This window comes from Aricia agestis, chromosome 6 (genome assembly GCF_905147365.1).
Source record: "Aricia agestis chromosome 6, ilAriAges1.1, whole genome shotgun sequence".
Classification (NCBI taxonomy): domain Eukaryota; kingdom Metazoa; phylum Arthropoda; class Insecta; order Lepidoptera; family Lycaenidae; genus Aricia; species Aricia agestis.
The window spans coordinates 371,317-394,465 of NC_056411.1; the positions used below are offsets into that span (position 1 = coordinate 371,317).

The following is a 23,149-nucleotide window of genomic DNA, read 5'->3' on the forward strand; positions in this document are numbered from 1 at the left end:
AAACGACACTTTTTCGGATTCAACTTTAACTTGGCCCCCTCTATTTTGGCGAAAACTCGTTCTAAGTTTCGCAAATGGTCCTCGAAGTCTCGGCCAACAATGATGACGTCGTCCAAATAGACTAAGCAAGCCTCTCCAACTAAGCCTGCCAGTACACACTCCATGAGTCGCTCAAATGTGGCAGGTGCGTTGCACAATCCAAAGGGCATGACGTTAAACTGCCATAGACCTTTACCGGTGGAGAACGCTGTCTTCTCCTTGTCTTTTGGATGAATTTCCACCTGCCAGTATCCAGATTTCAGGTCCAGGGTCGAGAACCATTTCATGCCACTCAAGGTATCCAGAGTGTCGTCGATTCGAGGTAATGGATAGCTGTCCTTCTTAGTGACATCATTGAGACGTCTGTAGTCCACACAAAATCTTGTGCTGCCATCTTTCTTCTTCACTAATACAACCGGTGAGCACCACGGACTTGCAGACGGTTCAATTATCTTATTCCTTCTCATGTCCTCCAAAAGGCCTTCAACTTCTTTTTCCTTTGCAATGGGTATCCGTCTTGCTCGTTGACGAATTGGGTTCTCGCTTCCGGTATCTATCCTGTGCTGAACCATCGACGTTCTTCCAAGGTCGCCTTCCTGACTGGAGAAGATATTCGCGTGGCGTTGTAAAAACTTCTTAGCTTTCATGCCTTGCGAATAAGTCAGATTACTCTTGCAGTCATCGAGTAGCTCAGTCACTATTCCATAGTTGCTGGTTTTTGCTGCGTCTGAGCCTGTGATCGAATTACACTTTCTCATCCAGACAACTTCCTCGCACTTTCCAATGACGTCACCTTTGTTCAAGCAGATCTCGCGATCACCAAGATTCAAAACTCTGACCACAGCGTTACTGCTTCCACTAACAAGGGTTCTTGCCGTCATCAATTTTTGCGCTGATGTCTTGGTAGGTGTGTCTTCGATTAACACGCATCTGTTTGACTTCTTCTTTCCAGCTGGCGGTAGTTTCACCAGCACCCGAGCTTCCGCACGTCCAGGTATTATGACTTTCTTTACACATTCAACTTTCCCGCAGGCGCCTCCAAGGATGAAAATTTCTTCTTCGCCACACTTGAACACTCCGTCGGCGACATTAATTCTGCAGTTGTGCTTCTTCATGAAATCCAAACCCAAGATGCAATCATCCATAATCTCAGCCACAATAACGTCATGAGGGTATGAGAACTCCCCCACATTCATCGTAACTGACATTTCTCCCAGGACGGGTATTGGCTGACCGGAGGCGGTAAGAAGCCGACAGTTAATTCTCCTCTTGTGCCTCCTTGCGGCTTTTATCAAATTTGGGTTCACTATTGTTCTAGAGGCTCCTGTGTCTAGAGTCATTTTGCAATCCGTCCCGTTAATAGTCCCCTGAATCACCAGACTATTCCCGCTGCTTGCTTGGGAGACAACCGTTATTGGGGCTTCCTCCGTGTCAGCCAGCACTCGCCCCTTAGTCCTGGCTTTTATTCGTTTCCCTGCTCCCGGGCAGGGGATGAAGCCCCTTGCTTCTTCAGCTCCTCCATTTGTTCCTCGAGCCTTTTCATCCTTGCCATCTGGGTCTCTTTCTGCGGGCAGTTAAGCTGAAGATGGCCCCTCTCGCCGCACTTGTAGCACATGGCTCCAGAACTTCTCTTCGTAGGAGCCTTAACCTCCTTGACTTCCTCAGAGACCTCGCGGATCTTATATGTCTGCCGTATGTCACGCCGAACAGCCTCGACCTCTAAAGCATGCGCCAATGCTTCCTTAAGCGAGGTGTGGTGACGTAGCCTTACTGCAGCTCTGACCTCTAGGTCCCTGATTCCGTCGACAAATGCTTGCACAATGTTCGTGTCGATCATCTTGGAATCGGCTCCTGGGTGTGCCTTCTTGACCAGTTTTTCTATTTCCAACGCCCATTGTTGTAGTCCTTCTCCTGGGCGTTGGACTCTGTCACGCAGTTGGGCACGGAACACGTGCTCCAGGTGTCGCTCCCCGTATCTGGATTCAAGTGCCTCCATCAGGTCTTTAAACCCATTTCCTGTATGCGCTTCTAGGACCGACAAAGCTTGCCCTCTGAGCGCAACAGTGAGAGCGGTCAGGCGTTGTTCATCATTCCATCCGTTGGCAGAAGCAACAGTCTGGAATTGCTGACGATAAGCATTCCAAGAAGTAGTGCCGTCGTATGGTGGCACTTTTACTCTTGGCCCATGTGCCACTCCAGAATTTCCACTAGACGTCGCGACTCCTGTGGTTTCCAGGCGCACTACTTTTTTCTGTAGTTCAGTGAGGCCGGTTTTCACATTTTCCACATCCACTCCCAACCCGGTAACGCGTTCGTCCATTACGTCGACGTCTTTACGAAGCTTAGTCACCGTGTCACTAACATCCTTTATAGCCAAAAGCGCTTTTTCTTGGAGGTCCTTTTGTTGCTCTTGTGACTCCTGCAAAGCGCCGAGCTTGCGTTCTTGTAATTCTTGCAAAGCGCCGAGCTTGCGATCATGTGACTCTTGTGACTCTTGCAACGCGCTGAGCTTACGGTCTTGTGCCTCTTGCAAAGCACCGAGCTTGCGGTCTTGTGCCTCTTGCAAAGCACCGAACTTGCGGTCTTGTGATTCTTGCAGAGCCTGAATTAACTCAATTAGGCTTTGTAATTGGGGAGCCACTTGAGGGGCCGCAGAAGCTACGGGCGATGCATGGTGGCTGGAGCCAGTAGGCAGGGGTTGAGCAGACGGAGCTCGGTGGGCGGAGCTAGTGGGCGTGGCCTGAGTGGGCGTGGTCTGGTGGGCGGAGCCAGTGGGCGTGGCCATGCCCAAAGTGGGCGGAGCCTGAGGGGCGTGGCCAGTGGGCGTGTCCCGGTGGGCGGAGCCAGTGGGCGTGGCCATGTCCAAAGTGGGCGGAGCCTGAGGGGCGTGGCCAGTGGGCGTGTCCCGGTGGGCGGAGCCAGCGGGCGTGGCTTCAGCCAAAGTGGGCGGAGCCTGGTGGGCGTGGCCAGTGGGCGGAGCCATGTGGGCGGGGCCAGTGGGTGGGGCCTGTCCCTCAGTGGGCGGAGCTTGGTCCCCAGTGGGTGTGGCCTCCGCAACTCCTCTCTCGGAGTCAATGGCAGCAGCTCGCTGCGCCCTTGTCCTGACACTCCCCTTGAAGTCCTCTCTCGGAGTCAATGGCATCTCCAAATCGCACTTCTGACACCAGTTGTTACGTGCTAGGGTTCGAAGATTTGGAGAGAAAGACCTGGTGACTCTCTTGAAGACTTTATTAACACTGCACTAAACACTAGGTCACAACACTTAGCACTAAGTCCAAACACTAATCACTAGGTCCAATCACTAAGCACTATCACTGTCCTAAGTCGTAGCCAAGTCGCAGGTTTCACTGGTTCACTCACTATTGATCACTTGTGTTCACTCCGAAATCGCGTTGATGATCGCTCGAACCAAACTGACTTGCCGGGACTGCCTGCGGATCTTTTTATATGGCGAGACGAATTCCAGAAATTTCCCGATTTTACGTAAACAAGTAAACAACCGTGGGAAATTTCTAGTAGGCTCGGGCATGTGCCACAATAAAACTGCCGTCCTTGCGATAAGTGCAGTAAGTTGAATTTAATTTAGACCTTATGGACTCAGTCATAAGGTCTAAATTCAAACACGCTAACAAATAAAGGGTAAACACGTAAACAAACATTGGACCTTTTTAGAAGGTTCGAGTATGTACTTGCGCACCACGTGTCCGTATACCATGTACCGTAACAGTATGTTAGAAAGAATTTAACTAAATTTAAAACTAAAAGTGATAGTCACGGTAGAAACACTAGAAATAGGCACAAGCTGGAAATACCAGTGATCAGACTTAGCAAAATAAGTAAATCTTTTAAAGGTCAATGTATACGCCTTTACAATAAAATCCCGGAAAACGTTCAAAATCTATCAATTAATAAATTTAAAAAAGTAATTAAAGTACGTTTGTGTGCCAAAGCCTACTATACGGTCAAAGATTTCCTAAACGATAGCACATCTTGGGAGTAGGATGGCTGCTTGCAAGGCTGCTTCTACATTTATTATATGTGACTTACAATTGTGTATTTATATTGTATAGATTAAGTTATTTACATTGTAAATTTTATTTTTTTAAAAGACAAATTTTCCACTTTTTTACTAAAAAGTGGCCCCGTGCGAGTTTCTTACGCCGGTTCTTCTCGCCGGGTTAGTTCCCGAACCGGTGGTAGGCAACATGTAGTTCAACATTCTGAAAATATTTGATTCAAATTTATTCAGAAATTAAACAATTTTTATTTTATTTTTTATTTATTTTATTGGCTTGATACGGCTTTTAGGTAGGTAGCTATCAAATATTATAAGAAAATGCTTCTTAATGTATATTATATTTATCAATTTTAGTATAATATACTATTATGTTCTGTCAAATGTCAATAGTTTATGCTGAAATTTTAGAATATAAATTGATTCTAGAAAACATTTTACGACAGTAGGCTACTTTTTATAAGTGAAGTTTTGTTCAATCAAACAAGCTTAAAGCAGTGTCAAAATATTGGCTACCTCATTCTAAAAACATAAAAACATGCAATAAAAATATCTTTTGTGTGAGTCCTGTAACTTTCAGTAGGGAGCCAAGACTTTCCCACATAGCACACTATAATATAATTCTCAAAGCTCCGGGGCTACCGCCTACGGTGCAATCATATTAAAATCTGCAATACCAGTAAATTCACTGTTATTAGGTGCGTGTAACGACAGTGATGACAGGGCCGGATTTAATTTGTGGGCGGGGGGCCCCCTGCGGCCGGGATTACGTGTGTTAACTCCGCGCCCGCGCCGGGCGATTAGCTACGCAACTGCTTTAATGAACTCAAGCTGTTTCTTTAACCCCATTGTAATCAGATTGTCGTTCTAATACACAGCAGAGAAAATTTAATATTTTTAATAGGTTGGAATATTATTACTTAAAATTTTACAGCGCAAAGCATTATCCATACTTAATATTAAAATGCAAAAATTTGTATGTCTTTGTGTCTGTTACCTCTTAACACCCAAACCGCTGACCAATTTTGCTGAAATTTGTGTCCCGAGAATGAACATAGTATACTTTTTATCCTGGAAAAATGCACGGTTCCCGCGCGATTAACGCATCTTGGCGCAACGAAGTCGTGGGCGTCACCTAGTTGTGCAATAAATTGTAATATTTGTTGCTACATTTTTTAAGAACATGCCATAATAAAATAATGATGCCGTCCAAAATTTTCAAATAGATGAAGCAAAGATGTTTGATGTACAAAATGAATAGTACGGCCTAAGAACGGACAGTTTGGTCATCTGGGATTCGAACCCCGACCCCGCCATTAGGCGCGAAATTAGCCGCGAGACAAATGGATGGAGACAGTAAATCAACAGCAAATCCCGGCAGCAGGGGTGCTGGTGGTACACTATTAATGTTGTATCACTGCGATGCATTAACTTTACCCTTATTTTGAACTGCGCCGAAGCGGGAGGGAAATATTTTGGCAGTATTTGCCTATTTTAACATCACAGCACCTAAAGATCTAAACTGATGTGCGAATAGATTGTGGTTATAACCAGGATAACAATAAATAATGAAGAAATGAGTGGAAGAAGCAGGTAAGTAACGGTTAAAAAATTACCGTTTTATGCACAAATGAAGGCTTTAGGGGCCTGGAAAATTGTGGATTGTATGTAAAACCAGATGATGACGTAGGTAAGCTACAAGGTTTGTTTATCTTATAAATAGGGAAAAAATAAGTATGTACTGTCTTTATGTCATAAAATGTTAGTTATCTTGTTCTTCCACTCACGTCTTTAATTAAAGCAATATTATGTGAACATTATGGTATACATATAATAGTAAGTATGTAATTAATTTCAAATGGTTTAATTATGACCACTTAGTTCACCTTCCTCAACTCGTGTCATCGGCTATCGCCTAAAGTCTAAACCTTCTAAGGTTATTTTGGGTTGAATAATATTGTTTCCCTCGTTCCTTATATTCAAGAAAGAAAAAGCAGTTTTAAAACTGAGTTAACTTCAACTCAAATTGGCGAATGTGGGCCTGTGCTTTTCGATTACTGTTAACAAACAGCTGACTTTTATATATGAATCATTGTTACCAGTATCGATTCTCTCACGCTGAATATAGAGCAGGTCTCGTATAGCTCCCCTGAGGGACGCCGAGAAAGGATTGTCAGATACTAACGACTGACAAACAAACGTTGACTCTCGCAGTTAAGTCAAGGCGAGATACAACGAAAGAGCCAAATGTTTTAACTTATGCTTTAGGCCAGCGGTAGGCAACAGGCGGACCACGGTCCGTAAGCGAACCAAGAAAGGTAGAATCTCGGACCGCGATATATTGTCATGTATTAATTTATACCAAGTATCAATTAATACATAGATAAGGTATACGTTATACCTTTAATAATTAAAATAATATTTTGAGCTACATAGGATAAATGTGTTTTTTTCTGGACCACTTTCAAATTCAAAATTTAACAACAAAAAAATTGTAGATTGCTTAACAAGCGACCTTAATATTCAATTAGTATATTAAATTGTCCTACGTATATTAGATTAAACACTACATAGTATTATTATTTAAAAAGAGCTAAAAACTAGTGCATCATCACTTTATAATCATTTAATTGTCTACAAAATATTGCGATTGATGTAAAGTAGAAAAAACTTTATATAGACACCACAATTTGAAACTATACTGTGAGTTGCATTTCATTGTCTTTTAGTCAGTTTTGTGAACGAACTATTAGTGAGGTGTTAGAATTTAGGCCATCGGTAATCGATATCTTATACACATCTGCTCTAGTAAGGCGCGGCGGCGGCCGGCTGCATAGTGGTCTGTGCATCGTTACTTGTAATGACCAAGCATATTACGTGTGTATTTATACCAACATTATATTATCTCATCACGCAATAGTTTCTGATTTTGATAAGTAAATAAAAAATGATCGTAAGTAGTACGATAAAAGCATATAACTTAAATTATATAAAAACACCATTTAAGAATTTAAGCAGTGACCGCATTTCTAAGTATCAGTGTACAAAAATTACACAAAAATCCATTTGCAGTTAAAATATATTATCCGTAAAAGTGTTATTATAGTTTTGTCATTTATCATTTGCACAGTTTTCTGATGTGTATCTACTATCTGATATTAATACTTATCTGAATAGTTTTTTTAATTTTTATTTTTATGTAATGAGGGGGCAAACGAGCAAACGGGTCACCTGATTGAAAGCAACTTCCGTCGCCCCTGGACACTAGCAGCAACAGAAGAGCTGCAGGTGCGTTGCCGGGCTTTTAAGAGGGAATAGGGGAGGGTAGGGAAGGGAATAGGGGAGGGTAGGGAATGGAAAGGGTAGGTGGATTGGGCCTCCGGTAAACTCACTCACTCGGCGAAACAGAGCGCAAGCGCTGATTCACGCCGGTTTTCTGTGAGCCCGTGGTATTTCTCCGGTCGAGTCGGCCCATTCGTGCCGAAGCAAGGCTCTCCCACGTAAACGTACGTTTGTTTGTAAGATGTAGCAATTTTTGCGGATAACGCTCACGAAAATATTTGTTGTAAATTTAAATTATAAGCGAGCATTACACGTAGCTGACCGCTGAACGTTACTTATTGGTCTCATAAATCTTAATACTGAGCCCCACGGGCCCCGCCGCTAATGCCCCTAATGCCGGTGCCCCGCCGTGCCCCGCCGGCCGGGACCCCGCGACTTTACACCTTCTATATCAACATTTACGTCTCGAGTAAATGTAACTTAACACAAAATTGGGTGCTTTATTTTTATGGGAAAAAAGTATGGCAGAAACATTCCGAGAGTAATCCTTAATATTGCAAACGACTCCATATTCGGCGTCGATGTTTCTGTAAACGTACTTATGTATTCTTGTATTTTTATTCTAAAGTCCGTGACGATGTCAATTGACGTTGAATGACAAATAAGTGACAATGAGATTTTTAATCGCAGCGAAGTCGGGCACGCGTCAGCGTTGTCCATTAAACAATTAGTGCGCGAGCGCGGGCGAAAAACGTCCGAAAATACTGAATGATTAATAGAATAGAGAAACATTTTCCAGGTAGTCTGTGATCGAGGTATTTTTGTCGGCGCGCACGGGACATCACTAGCCGTATATCTTTTTAATAATGAAAGGATTTGGTAAACAAAGTGCGAACAGGAGGGAGGCGACATTCTTTATTTATTTTTATTTCATACCGCGTGGAGCCGACCATGAATACGTAATGAGCACGCGGAGGAGATTTTTACTCTTTGAATTTACTTTAACTCTTTAACTTTGTAAAAAAAGATTTCTTTCGTATCCAAATAATTCTGATAAGACGCTTATAAGTGACTCAATACTAGTTTTAATATTAATCATGCAGACAAATAACTCGAGCCACAGTTATAAGTTTTAACTTATATAACACTTTGGAAAAATTTGATTGTAGAGGTCTGCTACGAAAACGCTATGAATATTCTACAGGAATGAATAAAACTATTTCATAACCACACAGTGTAAATATCATGCAGTAAAATGAATCAGCCCTACCCTTCAAAATTTGAGTGGCCAAAGAGACAACTGATATTACAATCAGGATATTATCATACTGCAATATTTTACTGCTTTAAGTTATCTGAAAGTATAACTTTCAGATAACTTAAAGTAACCGCCTTAGCCTAAGTATAATAAATAATCTGTTGTACCTCAATATTACGTATACTGTGGTCTGTGCTATTATTATAGTCTACAGTGTTGAGTTATAATAACTCTGTGAGGTCGGTAGCGAAGCCCTGCGCGTCGGGCTCCGGTCACTTCGCGCCACACTGCGAGATTCTAATTTTTTATTCCTTTTTATTCGTGCTGCCCACGCGTTTGTATCCGCTAATATTTATCCTATTATATTTCCAACTTTATGCTATTTATACACCAGACAAAAAAGAGTCGTACATCGTACAGTTTTTCATTAAATGTATATATTTGCTATTAACTCAAAGATTCTAACTACGCATCAATTATTTTGCTATATTTTTCATTATACTCGTAAGATCAATTTATAAATAACATACATGCAAGAATCGAAATTCGATGCAGCGCTGAAATCAGTACAAAAATAATTGTATAAAGAATCAAGTTAAATTTTGAATCGTTATCATAAAAATTTAGCACCGTGTCACGTCAGATTTTTATGTGTCATGGTATTGAAACTAACGTCTTGTTTAGTTGTTAGTTCAAAATATTCAATATTAGGTATTCTATTTATAGCAACATTCCATCACTTGTACTTTAAGCACGGTGTGTTAAACCTAACGTAAAACCCTAGTACACACTCCCTCAGACTAAAAATACCTCTCCATTATACGTGTGATCCGTTTCGCTGGTGTTTGTGAACAAACAGGCGCGGAGTCAACAGTTGCCCCGGCGCGGTTCCCCGTACTGTGTGCGGTGTGCCCCCCCGCAGCCCCCACCGCGGCCCTTACGCAACAGTGGTTCACGAGAAACTAAACTGTTTGCTTTACTAATATAGAGATTTTGCTACTTGCGTGGGGTACGAGAATAATACGTTTAGAAATGAGAAAGTATATTATTCGAAAGTGTGTTTGTTACCTCAGACCGCTGAAATTTTGCATACAGATACCCTAAGGGTTGATTCGGACCGCAACGCAACGCGTAGATGCATTTCTAAATTTATATGGATTTGACAGATTCGCAAGACGTCGCACGCAATTGAAATCTGTCAAATTCATACAAAATGCCCCGCCGCGCCTCGCCTCGTCGCGTTGCGGTCTGAATTGACCCATACTCAACAGTCTACACTCTACAGAATAGACAAACAATAAGTAGTTTATGTCACAAACAAAGTAAGATTAGTGCAGAACTAAAAATTCCTATGCAATGAACCTCAGTTAATCCGACTACATAAAATCATAATGATTATGCAGAGCTAATAAGGAAATCCACCTAGTAAACATTTTGTTATAATTTACATGTGTATACTGGCGGTAGCGGCTGGCGAGTCGTAAAACAGATGATAATGCGGCGATCGGTAAACTGTCGATACTTGACGCATAATTACTGGACAGTAGAAACAGCGATACACACGGACACACGGTGTGTAAAGCATTAGCTATTATTATATAAGTAAAGTATTCTTTAATAGGTTTAAGGAAAAAATATGTAATTAATAAAGTAGATAAAGTGATAGAACAAGATGAAAGATCCGGTCAAGAATTGGAAAGAAAAATCTTGGACTTTAGCTTTAGTAGTGATTATAAATTACATATTTTAAAGGTCTATAAATACAAAGACGCCCCAAATTACTATCTAGCCTGCGAAGGTAATCGCATTGAAAGTGACCGAAGTAATAAAGATGTTAGCTTAGCTGTCAGTAGTTAGCAGAGTATCACCTTAAGCGGTTTACAAGTGTTAAGGACTTAACACTAATCGATTTTCGTCCAAAATCGAGGCGCGTCACCGTAGGCGGCGCTGTATCGCGCTAACGAAATGCAAACACGAGCACACGACACAAATTAAGACTAATTCCTAACGCAAAGCATAGTTTATCTGGGGACTAACTGATTGGACAAAGCGCCAGTTAGCGGATCAGCTATGAGGCCCTGCGTGCCCCGCGCGCCCCCGCGTGCCCCCGCCGGGTCCGGACACGCCACTGTGGACATTGTTATTATCGACGATTATCTCCCATCTAATTTTGTTATTATCCATTCATTAATGATCTCCATTCATGACACTGCTTGTGCTAATATTTCGAATTCTTTGGCACCTGATACTCACTGTGGCTTCATCGATACTTTTATACGGTAAAGTTACACCCAGATACTATGCGGCTAAATGTTAAATCACTTTGCAATGTTTTATTTATTTGTTAAGAATTAATTCTGAGAAACAAAGAAAAAGAAGAGTTAAGTGAGAATACAACAATACAAAATATAATATTGCAAGAGTTTACACCCAGTAATAGATTATTATCACAAAAAAATTAAACACTAGATAGTTAGACATCGAGCCTGGTTGAATCTTTAAAGGTAGGTTATATAATGCACATAATTATGATTGTTCAACATCGCTTTACAATGGTTGCGCAATGCTTTTGGTAAACTATCACGGCTGAGTCAGCCACCGACCTCGGCCAACGTTTACAGTCAGCTCAAACAGTACCTTGTGTATTGTGTTGGCCGGGTAAAACGTCGCTCAGTTTGGGCAAATTAAACTTGATGTAGCAAATCATCATTGTCAGTAATATTTTTGTCGGTAAAACTTGCGAAATGTTCAAGGTAAGAATCGATTTTTGTGTCATTATAATATGCTGTGTCAAATACAATTGGTATTTGCCAATGACGAATGTATAAAACTTACAAAGTTTTTTCAATGAACAAAGTCCGTCACAAGAAAATTTTATTCGTTTTAAAAAACGAAGGCGATCGTAATGCTTTCGACGCGACCACCCATTCACTAGAACCACGGTAAAACACATAAAAGAGGTAAAATGTGATCACGAAGCGAAGGTGGATGCAGGTAGAAGGTCTCGTGAAATGTATCAGTACAGTGCAACTTTTGTACGGGACGTGCGAAGTAGAGTGCCGCAAGGTGAACTGTTGGGCCCGCTTTTTTATATCGCGTATGTTTTTATGATTTTAGCCGTTCCGTATAAACTCTTATTTGTTTGTATTAACCTTTTGTGTGAGCTATTCCCATGGAGTTTATCATAAAAGGCGGTAAAGTTTACGACTGATAAAATATTTTTGATGTATGTGACTAAAACATTCTTTGAATTCGGTTATAGATCACTCATACTCCAACTTTTTGTACTTACCTCAATAAAATTTCTATTTCTTTAAGTAATATCTAAGCATCGCCTAGCAACTTACCTCGAGACAACAGACGACGCTCGTTTTATAGAACTAAGTTTAAACATTCATAGTATAGATTTCAATATTCTTCATTGGTTTTAGTCAGATATCACTAGTGGTAAGTACCATCGAAGAAATTGATTCATAGGCAGTTGACGGACATACGTCATTTGGTCTAGTTATGTCAATTTAATATAAGTCGGCTGGGCTTGACAAAAAGCGACCGAAATAAGTAGGTCCGCCATCAGCCTATGAATCAACTCCTGATAGTACATAAAGCTCACCTGCACGCGGCTCTCGGTGAGGCCGATGCGCATGGCGATCTCCTCGCGCATGAAGATGTCGGGGTAGTGCGTCTTGGTGAAGCACCGCTCCAGCTCGTTCAGTTGCGCCGGCGTGAACCTGACCACACATCATAATATTATGTAAGTTTAGTTTTTGAGGTTCCGTACCCAAAGGGTAAAAACGGGACCCTATTACCAAAGACTTCGCTGTCTGTCCGTCTGTCCGACTGTCCGACTGTCCGTCTGTCCGTCTGTCCGTCTGTCTGTCTGTCTGTCTGGCTGTCTGTCTGTATGTCGCCAGGCTGTATCTCAAGAACCGCTTTAGCTAGACTTCTGAATTTTTTACAGATTGTGTCTATCTATTGCCGCAATAACAACAAATACTAAAAACAAAATAATATTAATATACAAGGGGGGCTCCCATACAACAAACGTGATTTTTTTTGGCCTTTTTTGCTGGATATCAATAATGACAACAGGTAGGCACTTGAAATGTTCACAAAAGACTTAGATTTATGTGTACTTTAATAATAAATATTATTATTTAAATAAAAAACAAATTTAAGGGGGGCTCCCATACTAAAAACACAATTTTTGGCCTATTTTTTCTCTATAACGGTACGTAACACTTCGTGCGCGAGTCCGACTTGTACTTGGCCGACTTTTACATTAAAAGAGGCAGAAATTAAAAAAAAACGGTATGATTACGATATAATTCACTTACAGATCACCACTTTTGTGAATGTAATACCAAATTGGGATGATACTCTATATACCAAAAGAAACATTTTGAAAATCGGTTAACAAACGGCGGAGTAATCGTTGAATATATAATAATAAGAATATATAATAATAAGAAAACGAACATAACACCTCCCCCCATTTTGAAAGTCGGTTAAAATTGTAGCCTATGTGTTATTCTGATGTATAAGCTATATTATGGTAAAGTTTCATTAAAATCCGTTGAGTAGTTTTTGCGTGAAAGAGTAACAAACATCCATACATCCACACATCCACGCATCCATACATCCAAACTTTCGCCTTTATAATATTAGTAGGATTTAAAAAATCCGCTAGTTCAGTCTCTCAATGATTTTATACAACGTGTTAAAATATTAACTTAGTTAATATATTACGGTTGGCACGGTTATGGCAATATATGAAAAATTCGTGAAAATTAGATGCATCTTTGTGATTTTTTTCTATCAAGACAATTTTTAGATATCGTGTTTTCGCTCAGATCAAATTCTTGGCAATATAATGTAGTATCTATGTTTTGTTTTTTTTAATGTTATGGGACCTCTTGTTCCCCCTTGAAGGAGAAGGGACAATTACTTACATATATGTACTTTTTTACATTTTTATTAATTTTTTAGGTTTTATTTACTAATTTTTTTTTACTTTATATTAACATATCATATTTGATTTATATTCTAATTTTACATTTATTTCTTTACTTCATTGTACATTTCTTCTTATATTACATACATTTTAAAAGCATTTTTATTGTCTCTCATTTACATAGATTTCTGTATGACATTCATAATTCATATTGCAAATTTTTCATTACTTCTAATTTACATATTATATTGTTATACATTTTTGTTATCACTCATTTACATAAAATTTCTTTGCGACATTCATAATTCATAATACAGATTTTAAATTTTTTAAATTACTTACACATACATTTTTATTGTCTCTCCTTTCATAAAATTTATTTGCGAAATTCATTATTGATATTTTAAGTTTCAAAATTAATTTAAATTAGATATTAGATCGTTACATATTTTTATTATCTCTAGTTTACATAAAATTTCTTTGCGACATTAATGATTCATATTACAAATGTTCATTTATTTATTATCGTACATATATTGATATAGGTACATTCTATTGTCTGACATTCTGTAATCCTGTCTTTAAATATTAAATCTCATTTTGTCATTTTGGAGTTGTCTCTAAGATCTCAATAAGGTAAGTACAGGTTATTTATATGCAGGCATTTGCATACAGTAGCCCGGAGCATCCGGCTGGTTAATGTTAGCATCGTGTTATGTAATCGTAACATATAATCATGCTATTTGTGGCGATTTCATAGCGCGTGCAATTACAAATGGTGCTGATAGTGTGTGTCGTTACAAGTAAGTCTTAGTATGTGTTGTGCTATTATATTTCTTATGCCTTACATGCTTGTGTTATTGCCATCAAGAATCTCAACTACTTAACACATAGTATCTATGTTTAAAAAATGAAACAATTCGGGAGTTATTTTCAAGTATAACAATGAATTATAAAATTGAAAATTTTGGGTTAGTCGCCCTCGGCGTACAGCGTAGGAATCTTGTCATTCACTATCGGATACTTAAATTTTAATACTTGACTCTATAAGCAATGCTCACCTCGTCCTATGCCTCTTCTGTTTGGCGGGCTTGTCACTGTCTGAGGCGGAGGAGGACATGCTGACCGGCACCGTCGCCATGTGTCCGCTGTGCTGCTGGTGAATACCACCTGCCGACAACACCAACACCATCATGATCATGTCATAACAGTAGTAAGAGTAATTTTAGGTCTAGGTAAAGTGCCCTGGTTCTGTGTGAAAGGATTGACTTAAGTATGAAATTTTGTGAGTTATAACCCTGTGTTTTGATGTTTGTGTACGTTATACCTATATTTTGTTTACATGTGGATAGGAACCAACATAAGTTTTTAGATCGTCTTATAAGTTTTGAGTTCCTTCGAATCTAAGTGCCTTTTCTTCTGATAATTTTTCTCTGAATGGTAAAAATAATGATACATGTGCGTTTTTCTGCTGATGTTGCATCATGCAATGATTAGGGCAACAGATCTGATTGGGGTGATGCGTGTAGAATCATAACCTGCAGCACCAGAATTTGCTCATCTATGTGTAGGACCTATATTAAGTACTCTACATGGGTTTGTATTTCACAGGTATGGGTGCTTGTGTGTGTGTGTGTGTGAGTCGTACCCTGCAGATGGTCGGGGCGGAGTGAGTGCGCGAGCAGGCGCGCGGCGGGCGCATGGTGCTGCTCCACACTCGGCTTGAGATCGAGCTTGCTCTCCGAGCGCTGCTCTTTGTGACCTGCTGACAACACACCTGGTGCAGTTACAGTTCTATAAGACTAGTCACAATCATTTTGGTAATACTTAGGGTATTACCAAAAAGATTGTAACTGGTAAGTGGTAGATCGAGCTGAATGGAGTTCATTGGTATCTTTAATAATATAATAAGAATAATTTAATAATATATAGAAAATAAGTAAAGTTGTATCAAAATTGTTAAACCAGCAAAAAATATGTACCGAAGATTCGAAAAATGTCTTCATGCTTTAACTATAATGTTGCTCTACAAAACGATCATACGACGGCGCAAAGTATAAATAGCCTTTAGTGTCATAGATTACAAACAAAATTATCAGATTTTAATAACAATCATTAATATAAATTAAAATTAAGCTCACATGTGCGACAGAGACGCCACAATATTCCATATACAACAACGTATTTTCTAGATTTAAGTGTAGTGTAACTTTAGTATTTATTGTATTATTTAAAGCATTTTTTTCACATTATGTAAATAAAAGAACTATCTCATTTTCTTCAGAAACTTATTATTTAGTCAAGCCCTAAAAATAAAACTATTCTCTTAAGTTTTAAACGGAATCATGGAGTTTTTTTAATGATTTGACAACAACAGTCTATACAAATACTTTTATGTTGTAATATAATTTATGAAATAACGTAATAATATTCAGTAATTCCATAAAAGCAAAGGGCCAGGCCGCAACGGTGCGGCGTCGCATCATAAAAATCTACGACGTTGCAGAACGCATCGCGGAAATTTGCGACGCGACAGCGGGATTTCTGATGACATTTTTGCGTTGCGACATCGCATCGCGTTACTGTGCGATGTTGTTGCGTTACGACGCCGCAGCGCGGTGTTGTGGCCTGGCCCAAGGGCAATTTCAGAAAAACGTGTACAGGGTATAAAATTTCATTTTAATTTTTATGTCAATTTTTTCTTTTTTTCCTATAATTTTTTTCTTTAATGTAATAGGAAATATAGTTTATTATACAAAAAAAAAACAAAAAAGAACGCGGAATTTAAGGCATTTTCCTGATAATATCAAAAATGACCGTAGAAAAAGTCACCCAACGGAGGTCACATAATGCTACCTGCTTGTTGTTTTAAATTGTTTAAAAATTAACCATCTTATTTAGCACAAATACATTTTTGGTATCAAATACTATACAAGTTTTGCAATGTGTAAACAATAACAATAATCAAAGAAAAGTGATTAATAACAGTAAAACTTGGTCACATACCTAAACAAAGAAATTGAACACCTGCACTTCAACAACATTTCCGCGCTTTTCACTAGTTAGTTTGCCAGTAAAAACAAAAAGACGTACCTATCGATGAAGAACATACGTTGTTTTGCCAGATCATGCCGAATAATTTCTAGTATTAAAAGAATTTTTGCAAAAACGAGCGGTCACAAAGCGGAATCTTCCGGAAGACTAAAATTTTCGTTTTAAATTCAAATTAATTTTTAAAAGAAATGACATATAAAAATATATAATTGATACTTTCAGCTGATACATTTGACTTTTGAGATTTTAAATTATGTATAGAAATCACTTCAAATACTGGATATTTTTTAAAATCAATCATTATCTCATCTTAGTTGGGAAGGGGACAGGTATATTTGATGGTTTTCAATGCTTTAAAACCTTCGTAAGTTTTTTATTTAGTAAAGTAACAACAACACGACAATTTATATATGTATTTAAACATATACTTTTTTCACTTAAATTAATATATTCTGTTAAAAGTTATTTATCTCAACAAAATAAATTAACAAAGTCAAGGGACAAGGCAAAATCAGGGGGTACACATTTTTTTGAAAATGCCCCCAAAGTGAAAGCGCGGTTTCGTAGCACGTTCGTAGCTCCGTAGCCGGCGCGTAGACGGTCTACGCAGCTACTCAAACATTACTATCAACTTTTTATTTTATTTGTTGAATAATATTTTGCTAAAGTCTTATATATTTTATATATCAAATTAATATATATAAGTCAAGGCTGTATTATAATTAATATAAGTCAAGGCTGCTACGGCCTGCTTTCGGGGAAAAAAATTGATCAAATTCTATATCGCTTACATTCAACGTTTTCTATAGTTACTTATTAATATTCTATTACCAAAATATTGACTTTCTTCTTCTTCTTTTGGCTCCCCGTTTAAATTATTGACTATTTCAGATTTAATAAAAAAACAACAATCCATTTTTAATTTGACAACAGACTTCAACCATAAATAAAAGAGTATAATTCGTGTGTATAGGCTTGTCATTCAAAATATCGTAGTATGTATTATAGTGTGTGTAATGTTTTATTTATTAAAATAAGTTATGATAAAAGCATAATTTTAAAACAATACTGGCTCGATGCACTCCTTCTCCATATAAACTATAACTGTGCATTTTTCATCAAAAGGGGTCCAACGTTTTAAGCACACGTATTAATATATTGATGAAAATAAGATAGCGTCAATACAATTGACATTAACGTTACGAACACGCAGCAGTCAATATCTCAGTGCTACGGCCGCCATTCGGTTTTACTGCACATTCCGCGTTTATGTCAGTTGCCTCACTTGTTGCTAGTGTGATTGTTTGATAGCTTAGAGCTAAGTTTGATAGTCACAACAAGTTTAAGAAAGCTGCATTGTTTTGATACTCAAAGTATTACATATTTTCAATTACAGTAAAGTATTGTGTTTAACTTATTTAAATTATTTATCACAGCTGTAATATTATATTCTCATATTGCAAATTTGTTTCTTTGTTTGTTTGTTTAAATCCACGATAGAATTATATTCTTTACTAGCTGTTGCCCGCGACTTCGTCCGCGTCAGCTAAATGTGATAACAAAGATAGTAAAAAAGATTTAAAAAATCCCTTTTTAAGGTTAATAAAAAAAGTGAAATATATCCTCCTCCTTTTCGGAAGTCGGTTAAAAAGTAGCCTAAGTTATTCCTTACTACATCAGCAAGCCTAAAAAAGCCCCATCAAAATCGCTCCAGCCATTTCAGAGATTAGCCGGAACAAACAGACAGACATACAGACAAAAATTGTAAAAAATGTTGTTTTGGTGTCTGTACTCTATATACATTCATATGCATTTAGTAAAAAAACGGTTCTTTCAATATTACAAACAGACACTCCAATTTTATTTATATGTACAGATTATAATTCCAGATGTCCATAGTCCAAAGCGTGAGTACAGAGGCACTTTTTATACTAACACAAAAGGTAGTCTGAATTTTACGTTTTACGAGACTACACGGAAGCAATTATGGAGGATCAAATAGTCGCAAGTCTAATCGAATATATTGTCTAATTAATTATCTAATATTTAATACTAAGTGCTTTTGTAATTTTTCGCGCACAATTTAAAATATTCAAAAAAGGAAATAGGTAAAGCAGAACAATTAAAAAATACATAATTTCATTATTATCCATATCCAAACTTCCATACTAATATTATAAATGTGAAAGTGTATCTGTCAAGGACATAGGATACTTTTTTCCCGGGAAAATGTACGGTTCCCGCGTGATAAACGATTTTGGCGCAACAGAATTGCGGGCGTCATCTAGTACTTTTATACTTTCAGAATGCTGCTGGAGCTACCGTGGCGCTGTAGCGCGTCTGGTATAGCTTGCCTCTGCGCGTGCCGATGGTCTTCAAGCGGTAATACGCTAAAACAGCCTTAGTTTCCCAGCGTCTACGAAAATCCAGCAACAGCATTCTGAGAGTCATTACTAACATCTAGACACGCGGGAGCGTGTCAAGCCAAGTTCAAGTATAACAGAACTGGCGAGCAGCACCGTGTGCATTTATTATTATCATTGTCATTTTATTTTTGTAAATAATGCACTAACAATACTATGGGCATATTGTTTGTCTGAAATAATGTTTTTCATTCATTCATTATTATATTCTATGAAATATTATACTTTTTCAATTATTATTCTGTTTTGCCAAGGCCAGGGTTTTCAGATGAAACTTTACAAGAAAATAATTTCCAAGTCTGTCAACAAACTTGAAGACTGTTTTTAATTAACTGCCTTATTTAACATAATGTCTGATATAAATGCAAGGTGTGGGGTATGCCGGGGTTTTACCGGGATTCGGGGATATTACCGGGATCAGCGCGGAACCCGGGGTTAATGGAATCGGAGGTTGTAAACGGAAATGCTCGCTTGTGTCGATGAACACGTTTACAGATACTTTTCTTTTTCTTAGTTGAAGTAGTTAAAAGAAGCTTCGTTGTGACTGTTGCAGTAAAAACGGAAAGTTATATGTAAAGTAGCAAAATCTTAAGGATAACATAGCAAACTTATGAGTTCTAATAATTGAAAACATGTTTATACCTACCTAATTATTTTGTTAAAATATATTATGTCTTATTATAATGTACAATATGAACATATATAAAGCAGTGAAACCTTCTATATAAATTATATAAGCTCTCGGGGGATTTCTAGGTATGAATAGGCATCGAATGAAATAAAATTAATTAATAAAAATATGTGGATTATAAGAATCTTCACCTTTTTTAGAATCGGTTAAGTCTTATCGTGATTCAAACACAATCCCAGTAGTGAGTCGTTTTACAACGCTACCGTGCGGCGCGGCGGCGCGGCGGCGCGGCGGCGCGGCGTGCCCCGCACGGGCGCGGGTTTATAATGTTCCCGCTACTGTTTATTACCCGGGACTTCCGCCGTAGATATAAACTACGTCACTATCGTCTGCCACAGTGTAAATTATATACAGTAAGTACTCATAGAGCATGAGTAAAGCGCTATGGCACATCAGTTGTCATCAAGTTGACCTGAAGTAGCAACTTCAGGTCAATTTCCTGATTTTGAGGACGCAGCTGAATTACTACCACGACATGCTATTTAATTAACATTAACGTTTGCTACTTACAAACCATGCCCGTAGTAGTCTAGGCGTAGCGGTTTTGTAGCTACTACCTAATAATTATACAATGTCACATTATAAAACCATCCCTTTGATCTGATTGAGCTTTAAGTTCATTCCTTCCTGATGAAAATTGAACCCAATTTTAAAATACTTTTTAATACTATACAGTAAAGAAGTGGAGTTTAACAACATTTCGAATATGGCAGATTTGCTCTACTGTACAATATTAATTACTGATGGTTAAAATTTATTTCACCTTGGAGTGCTCCTTATTACGTTGGCATAGAGGTTCTATTGAAGCTAGTATAATTGTGAATGATCGTAGTTTACTCTCGGTAATCACCGATAAAAGATACGACGTTGTTATTGTTATTGGTCCATAAAAGTTATATTAGATTTGATAGTCGAATACCTAGTAGGTACGTAAACACCGAATATTATGTGTCACTGATCACTCATGTGTCAAAGACAGAATTTTGCATTTACTAAGTATGGATATGGATTCATATTAAAAAATGTCGTGGGTACAACTAATTTCTTTGTAACGTAAAAATAATATTTTTGTACTTATATTATTCTTACGTTACTTTTTATATTTTGAGGGTAAATGAAGGAAATCAGTGATACTGAACTGAACGTAAGATTTTGTATTCTTGACATTGACACCCGATAAACAGCTATACGAGAATTTTGTAAATGAAAGTGTTTATTGTATGGTGTTAAAGTATTATTCTACAGTAGCTCCTATACTAGTCACTGATCCGATTTTCAGTAAGTAAATTATAATGTCTATAAAATATCTATCAATTATAAAATTACGTATATATAATTTGCGTAGTTGGGTAAACTTTTATTTATTTAATTTAATAAATCAATTTACAAATAATCAATGTTTCAATTTAAAGTGCACATAGATAAAAAAAATAAAAGCAAAGAACTATTTACATTAAGAAGCGTGCAGATTGTATGGCAGTATTAAGGAGAATCTACATAATTATTGTAAATTTATAATTCGACTCATTAAATAGATGTTTAAATATTATTGTACAATGTACAATGATAATAAATATCTATAGTTATTATAAAACAAAGTCGCTATTTTTTCCCTCATGTCCCTTTGTTCCCTTTAATCTTTTAAAACTACGCAACGGATTTTGATGATTCTTTCAATGTTAAATAGCCCATTAATCGAGGAAGGCTATAAGCTATATTTATTACGCTAAGACTAATAGAAGCGAAGAAATATAGGAAAATGTGCAAAAAACGGGGAAAATTATTTGAAAGGGCTAACTTGAACGCGCCAATCTCAGGAACTTACTGGTCCGATTTAAAAAATTCTTTCAGTGTTAGATAGGCCATATTGAGAAAGGCTTTAAGCTATATTTTATCACGCTAAGACTAACAGGAGAATGCGGAAAAAACGGTGGATATTATTTGAAAGGGCTTATCTCGCGAACTACTGGAGCAATTTTTATGTTATTTGGCACAGATAAGAAGTAGACCACGTGAAGGATCATAGGCTATCGATTTTAATCATTTTTTCAGTGGCTATATATTTTATACCCGTGCGACGCCGGGGCGGGTCGCTAATTATTAATATTATAATCATGAACTTTCGTCGTATTTGATAGAGCACAATGAACAATTTTAATATTCTTGCTCTACATTTCATTATATTATTATGTACGTCTATTTGTGAAAATGCTTTCCTAATTAAATTGTATTTACTTAGGAAATCGGTTAATAATTGTTAAACCTAATAGATGTTCGAAATACCGATTGGTAGAGTCACTGTTGATCGAAAACCTTCATTTTTTTATTTTTTTTTATTAAATAATGGGGCAAACGAGCAAACGGGTCACCTGATGGTAAGCAACTACCGTCGCCCATGGACATTCGCAACATCAGAAGATTAATGAATAAAAAAAGTCCATACCTCCTAAAGCGGTGGTGGTGAGGTTGTTGAGCATGGCCTCAAAAGGCCAACCCTGGCCGCCCCCTATGCTGGCATCGTCCCGGGCCCCGCGCGGAACTGACCCGGCCCGGGAACACACACTGGCCCCGCACTACGCACACCGCAGATCCCGCGGGGTCATTCTTGACCCGAAATGTCACCGGAAAAACGAAAAACCCGCGTCCAGGCGTCCCCGCCGCGAAACGACGACCGTTCGTTACTCCTAATTAGAGTTAATTACGCGGCGCTCCGACTTATTTACACACTTAATTTTTGTCATAAAATTAATATAACCCGTTTAGTATCAATTTGTATAAATTTGCAATTTGATTGGTACGCCCTTTAAATGATCGCTTAATGTGGGAACCCGCCGAAGACTGCTACAAAAACAGATAGTGCTCACATTGTTGTCGGTCCGCCGCCGCCGACCCACCCCGCAGACCTCCCGTCGTCCCTCTCGCACTCCTCGCCCTCCCCGCTACGAGCGAGCGGTCCTCTCACACGCATCGGTCGAGGACGCTTACATTTTGTTTACGGACCATTTGAACAAACGAATAATCTATTATTTCATTCGTGCCCGTATTATTGATACGCCGCTTTCCCGTCGCTGCAATATTTAACGAGCCGTTTCGATTCGCCCTTCTCCCTCCCTCGCATCGGAGCCCGGAGTCTCCCCGGTGTTTCTATCTCCTTCGCTCGCGGTATTTGAATATCGAGTTGGGCGCGCAAGACGCTATCGACCAATAGGGAGGCGGGGAAATCACTCAGAGAGTTTCAGGGCCGGGCGACGTCTGCGGGGCGTTTCGCTCCTTTGTAATGGAAAAAACAAATACAGGCTCCACGGTGTAGCGGGTAGCGGAGCGGCGAGCGGATAGCGGAGCGAGAAGCGGGAGTGGAGCGGGGAGGTGTAGCGGTCGGTAAATAAGAGTGCTCAAATATTTCAGGCGTGAGTGCTGTTTCTTGTAACGTCTC

At 38.5% G+C, this 23,149-nt stretch overlaps 1 protein-coding gene across 1 annotated transcript in view; it reads right to left on the reverse strand.

Moving 5' to 3' along the window:
- The window catches only part of LOC121728017 (homeobox protein orthopedia-like), a 40,127-nt gene extending 17,586 nt beyond the window's left edge, over positions 1-22,541 (reverse strand). Inside the window, exons 1-4 of the mRNA XM_042116109.1 lie at positions 22,160-22,541; positions 15,197-15,310; positions 14,610-14,718; positions 12,208-12,325 (exon numbers count right to left, since the gene is read on the reverse strand). Coding sequence (XP_041972043.1) covers positions 12,208-12,325; positions 14,610-14,718; positions 15,197-15,310; positions 22,160-22,193 — 375 coding nt within the window. The 5' untranslated portion in view covers positions 22,194-22,541. The remainder of the gene's footprint in view (positions 1-12,207; positions 12,326-14,609; positions 14,719-15,196; positions 15,311-22,159) is intronic.
- Positions 22,542-23,149: the final 608 nt, after the last annotated feature.